At 43.1% G+C, this 6,729-nt stretch overlaps 1 protein-coding gene across 1 annotated transcript; it reads left to right on the forward strand.

Moving 5' to 3' along the window:
- The first annotated feature begins 2,973 nt into the window (after window positions 1-2,973).
- On the forward strand, window positions 2,974-3,840 carry LOC121858560 (uncharacterized serine-rich protein C215.13-like). The gene has a single exon (XM_042355049.1). The coding sequence runs from the start codon at window positions 2,974-2,976 to the stop codon at window positions 3,838-3,840; it is 867 nt and encodes a 288-aa protein (XP_042210983.1).
- The last annotated feature ends 2,889 nt before the right edge of the window (window positions 3,841-6,729 follow it).

The following is a 6,729-nucleotide window of genomic DNA, read 5'->3' on the forward strand; positions in this document are numbered from 1 at the left end:
GTGGCCATATGTGGGAGAGGGAGGTGGCCATATGTGGGAGAGGGAGGTGGCCATATGTGGGAGAGAGAGGTGTCTTCCCGAGTTCACCGGGAAGACAAGAGAACAAATGCCAGTATTCTCGCTGACACCAACAGTAGGAGCATCGAGGCTACCATTATCCATGAACAACTACGCTGGACTGGCCATGTTACCTGCATGGACGACAGTAGACTGCCAAAGCAGCTACTTTACAGTCACCTAACGAATAGTAAACGTAACGCTGGCGGGCAACTGAAAAGTATATGGATAGTCTTAAGACAAACCTGAAAAAGTGCCAAATCGACCCCCTCACCTGGGAGACGATTACTCCACACCGTAACGCTTGGAGGATCACCACATAAGAAGGTGTCAATACTTTCGAGTTAGCCCGACTGCATAACGAGACAGACAAGCGCCAACGCCGGACAGACGCTGCAGCCACCCCTCCCGCACTAGATGTAGCCCCCCACACCTGCAACAGAGCTCTCCAACGAAAGTGACATCCCAAATAATTCATATTATTGTCTCATAGCTGGATGATCGTCATACTCGATTTCAAGTGACAACAAGGTAGTAGTAGTAGTAATGGTGGTGAAAATTTAAAAAGTAGTAATAGTAGTAGCAGTAGCCGTAGTTGAAGGTAAAGTCATAAACACTTTCTCCATAAATGCAAAATAAAAAATAATCTCATTAAGTCGCCCAAACATATTAACATTAACGACAGGTAGATCTAGTACCATCAGTTTAATTAACAATAATTACCTGTACCGGGTCGTCCCAGAGGATTACCCTTTAGATGAACGAATAAATTAGTGTTTGTAGTAGAGTAAATTACAATATCTCTTCCAATAAAAGCAGAAATGAGAATTGCAGTAGCATCAACATGATAAGTCCACTACAACCACCACCAGTCCTTGGAATATTCGTATAACTCGACAAAGAGATGACATATACAAAGAGAACAACAACAACGACAAAGAGAGATACAACAACGACAACAAAGAAAGAAACAGGAACAAAAAAAGGCCAGATGGGGGGAAGGAGGAGAGGTGTACATATGTCTCCTCTGTCTATGTTTATTCAGACGGAGTAAAAATGTTTCCTTTGACTCACTGGTTCAAGACATTAATGTCGTATAATACACCAGACCTGTTGGCTCTCTCTCTCTCTCTCTCTTCCACACACACACACACACACACACACACATACACGCGCACACACACACACACGGGGTAATGGGGCTGGAGGTTTTGAGGGGCTAAGGGCTTTGTGATGAAGAGGGTTTGTGGGGGGCTAGGGGGAAGGGATGGTAGGGTGGGGGGAGGACAAGTAAGTGTTGGCAGATAGTGGGGAGAGGAGGGGTGAGGATGTCTCGTGCCAGGTATGTGGAAATGGTCAGCAGGTGTTGGTGGGAAGCAGATATTGAGGATGGGAGAAGAGGATCTCTCTCTCTCTCTCTCACAAGTTGTCAGAGTTATCTAAAGTAAAAAAAAGTTATAGACTTTGAATTAACTTGAGAGAGAACCTCGTCTGTGTATCTTAATGATGGTGTTTGTGTGTGTGTGTGTGTGTGCAGGGGGCGGAGTGGTAGTAGAGGTGTGTGTGTGTGTGTGTGGTCATACAGCTCATTAATTCAGGGTATGATTGTTGTGTTGGCTACGGCTCGTACGTCTGAACAAACAAATTCACCTGAAGAATCCATTATTATTATTATTATCTGGTATAAATAATGTATCTCCTATCCCTTATCTCTCTCCCTATCTTATTTGCTTACTAATTAAGACCATCTCACCTGTACATCAAGGTCGGGCACCCCACCTGCCCCATGCTACTGTACATTGCATTTCGAGTGTCAGGTGATGAGCTTCCCGGCGCAACTGATTGATGAGATGATTAACATATGGAGTTAATATATGCTGTATACGAATAGATTATTAAATAGGCTAGTAGATATGTCTGGTTAGGTTTGGTTATGTTATATTAGGTTAGGTCACAGAAGATCAGCAGATTTTCATCAATGTTTTTCCTCGTCAAGGATTGTGTAGTGCGGCTGTGTACCGGGAAGAAGTGAGAGAAAGGTGTAAACCCTCTCACTATGAAGTTTGTAATCTCATGCCAAGACAGGGTGGCAGGCGAGGGGGATGGCGTCACCCCCCACGTACCCAATAACCCAGCCTTCCCTCCCCCGGCACAATACTCCCAGTATCACTTTATACAGCTTAAATATATCTTATTTTTTATGCTATTTTACGTTTTTTATCAGATTAATGTATATAATATGTGGAGGGAGGGATAGCATGTAGTGTGTTGTGTTTATACGACAGTAGTGTAAGAGGAGGAAGGCAGTGCGTTATGTCAGTGCGAGTTGAGAGCTGAAGCCTAGCTGGGGGAGACGATGCCACAGTCACGTTGTTTACTTTAATAATTTATATAAATAACCTGCTAAGTTGCCAGCTCATGGAATAATGACGCTGTTATAAAATTATTACATGTATTATACTACCTGTGTTATATTAATTATCAGATTAAGTCACCCTTGGCCATCGTAGATTCGTTAACACTCGTTGGAGGTAAATTATATAGGGATCTTATATCCCCCACAACACACTGAGTTATTTCTGCTTTGACTTGATATTAATATTAAGTGTTTACTATGACTTACTTAATATAAACTGAGTGCTGGTATATCGTAGTAGTTACGGCGCAGTAAGGAATTACAACATCAACAACCTTACAGCGCCCCGTGATGCCTGTAGCGAGTACTGTACTGTACTGTACTGTTTTCTCTTTATTTCAATAGTTCCTGTTTGCAGCAGATCCCTGTGTAAATAAACGACAGCCACCGATAACATAAGTCTAGGCTTCAGGAGAGAGAATTATGATACATGAGTGTTGTGAAGGACAAGCTTAGTGTCCCTCAAGGCAAACACTGACATCGAGTGACGGAAATTACTTATGGCAACAACAGCTGATGGTCACTTGCCCTTGACGGCCATATTCTCCCAGTTTCAGTCTCCACCAGAGTTAGTTATCAACATCCTCGTCAGTCTTCAACATCCTCGTCAGTCCTCAACATCCTCGTCAGTCTTCAACATCCTCGTCAGTCTTCAACATCCTCGTCAGTCCTCAACATCCTCGTCAGTCCTCAACATCCTCGTCAGTCCTCAACATCCTCGTCAACATCCTCGTCAGTCTTCAACATCCTCGTCAGTCTTCAACATCCTCGTCAGTCCTCAACATCCTCGTCAGTCTTCAACAGTCCTCAACATCCGTCAGTCCTCAACATCCTCAGTCTTCAACATCCCTCGTCGTCCTCAACAGTCAGTGTCTTCAACATCCTCGTCAGTCTTCAACATCCTCGTCAGTCAGTCTCCTCAACATCCTCGTCAGTCTTCAACATCCTCGTCAGTCTTCAACATCCTCGTCAGTCTTCAACATCCTCGTCAGTCTTCAACATCCTCGTCAGTCTTCAACATCCTCGTCAGTCTTCAACATCCTCGTCAGTCCTCAACATCCTCGTCAGTCTTCAACATCCTCGTCAGTCCTCAACATCCTCGTCAGTCCTCAACATCCTCGTCAGTCTTCAACATCCTCGTCAGTCCTCAACATCCTCGTCAGTCTTCAACATCCTCGTCAGTCTTCAACATCCTCGTCAGTCTTCAACATCCTCGTCAGTCTTCAACATCCTCGTCAGTCTTCAACATCCTCGTCAGTCTTCAACATCCTCGTCAGTCTTCAACATCCTCGTCAGTCTTCAACATCCTCGTCATCAGCTGTGTAACACCTTCAAACACTCACATCATAACACCTACGATATTATAAAACCAAAACTAGATTAATGCTATACAAACTGGATATAAGAGACGTTCTGGAACCCTCGGCAACAAAATATATTAATATACTCCACATTATATCCAGGTTGCATCCTCGGCTGTATAACTTAAGCCCTGAGGAGCGACAGTAATGGCTGGAATAATACCTCGCCCTTGTGTTAACACGATTAATGGACTCCCCGGACGTCTTGCTGACATACACACAGACAGTCACACGCACATATACACACACAGTCATACATTCATACATACACATACATACATACATACATGCATACATACATAATTGTTGCCCAAGGGCCACCTGGCGTGATTTTGTTTAAGGTGTAGAAGCTGTCGCCAACACAACAACCACACCCTAAGTTAATGAGTTGCATGACCCAGTGTAAAGGAACAGTCCGAGAAGACCGGACAACTCGCCAACTGCATTGGCCATTACCCTGGAACACGATCCGCAAATCGATTAACATCCAGATTCCCAATTACTGCTGGGTACACACACACACACACACAAGAATATCGTGTTCGTTTGATGCCTAAGGATGTGTGTTGTAGTAAATAGTTTGTTGTTCTAATTGTTTTATATGTTATTTAATTCGCACTTAAGCTTGTATCTTCAATTGTTTAATATCTGTTAGTGATTTATTCCGTTATTTTACTGTTTTAATTAATTATCAGCTTTGTTTTTTTTTATTATCGTAGCTGGGATTGAATACACTGGTTTATTACGAGTTGTTGATAATTTTTACAATGGTTGGAACTGGGCTGTTCTTATAGCGATCAGTGCGTGCTCGTATGAGCTGGATGCAGTGGTGTCAAACGACAATACGTGGACGAGGGATCTCGGGTGGAAGTAGGAGCCGGTGTCGAGAATGGTGCAGAAGCTTCTCACCAAATTTGCAGAGGTCGTGGTGATGATCACAGAGAACCGAAAGGGTCAGTGTTGTTGAGCGCTTCTTGATATGTGGAGTAGGAGGGAGAGAAAATAATCTTACATGCCCTCTTTTGCACTTTTTCTAGGTGTTTCCATTGCGTGGCATTTATGGAGGAAGACCAGGCAGTGGAAGCACAGGTGAGCTTGGAAAGTATGAATGTTGAGTAAACACTGAGAGCTCCGAGGGACTTAAGTCGGCGGAGGAGGTGGAGACGGAAACTGGGGAATTTGACAACTTCACTGACGTGTTTTCCAGTTTAGTTTGTTGTCTATAATGATACCGAGGAGCATAGTGGAGTCCACGACCTGGAGTGTGTTGGGGCCCAAAGTAATGGAGGGAGGTGGGACAAGGTCGGAGGAGAGGTTGATTTGCATAACCATGGTCTTGGTATGGTTGATGGTGACGTGGTTGTTGGTGACCCAATTTTGGAGACTGTTTAATAAATCCTGAAGGCCGATGTAGTCGGAGCCGAGTTGTTGACACTGATCCCAGTTGTGGAGTCGTCGACATATTTCCAGCGAGCATAAGTTTCTCTTAGGGCATCATTGATAAGCATAAGGAAGCAGAGCGGACCATCTTGGTGCCTTGGGGGACGCCACAGGTGAGTGACTGAAAGGTGGAGACAGCCCCTCGGAAGCGTACGGCTTGGCGTTGGTCACTAAGGAAGTCTGTAAGTCATGGTATAACACTTCTTCGAAACCCGAGGTCAATAACTTTGTTGGTGATTAAATTGTGGTCGACTAGGTCAAATGCTTTGATGAAGTCAATGAAGGCGACAGCCACAGACGTCTTTCGTTTTTCCAGATGGCGGTATATATAGTCGAGAAAGCTGACAAGAGTGGTGGAGGAAGTTTTCATATTGCCAAATTGCTGAGGATCTACGGCGCCTGCAATATCAGCATAAGCCCAGTCAAACACGAAACTTTCACAGATTAAGCTGGGTATTGGGGTGACGGCAATGGGTCGTAGCTCATTTCAGGATTGTGGGCTGGTGACTTGGGCACTGGTGACACATATGAGGTCTTTCAGTCAGCTGGGCATCTTGCTGTGTGTGTGTGTGTGTGTGTGTGTGTGTGTGTATGCGCGTGTAAAAAGTCCCACGCAAAAAAAAAACTGACTTGACAAAACCTGACCGTGAGATATATGTTAACAAAAAACAAAACAAAAACGTGCAGCAATTGGTAATGTGACTCAGGATTATGCTCACCTGACTGTAACTATATCCTGTACGAATATTTATCTGCATTACAAAGAGTTGCCGTGTAGTCTCAGTTATCATTACAGAGTTCATTTGTCATTCTGTGTCGTCAATGATAATTAAAGTAGAAACAAAAATATATAACGGTGATTAAAGTTTGGTTAGGTTAGGTTATGTCATAGTGTTAAGTTAGATTAGGTTAAGTTAATGTTGATTTGGTTACATTTGGTTAAATTATATTACTTTATGTTACAGTAAGTTAAACTATGTTAGAAATTCTGGGTATCAATAACTCTCACAAAATCAAAACATAACAGGTTTACTTACACCAACAAACACAGTTGGCAGGCAGGGTGTCATCGAAATTACGTTATATATCTGTTAGAAATCCGTTCTCGTATTACCAGCTGTGGGAATATGAATCCAGCGAGTGAGAACTCACACACTGAAACCGGATCCACAACAAAACCTGAATGATAATTTTGTTCCGTAATGAGTGGTGACGGAAAATATCTGGTTACAGTCGAACCTCGGTGAAATTTTGAGATATTTTGGCCTTTATTCTTGTATTTTACCTGAAGATAATCTCAAGTTAGAAGGAAATTAAGTGAGTGAATCCCATGCAGTTCGGTACTGAAGTATTAAGACGTTTATTCTAATGTTTTAGCTGAAGACAATAAATTATACAGGTTCTTACATTCTCTGTCACGAGGGAAATTCAATATATAAACCCCCATGTGAATCC

The sequence above is a fragment of the Homarus americanus genome, unplaced genomic scaffold (genome assembly GCF_018991925.1).
Source record: "Homarus americanus isolate GMGI-L3 unplaced genomic scaffold, GMGI_Hamer_2.0 scaffold74, whole genome shotgun sequence".
NCBI lineage: Eukaryota > Metazoa > Arthropoda > Malacostraca > Decapoda > Nephropidae > Homarus > Homarus americanus.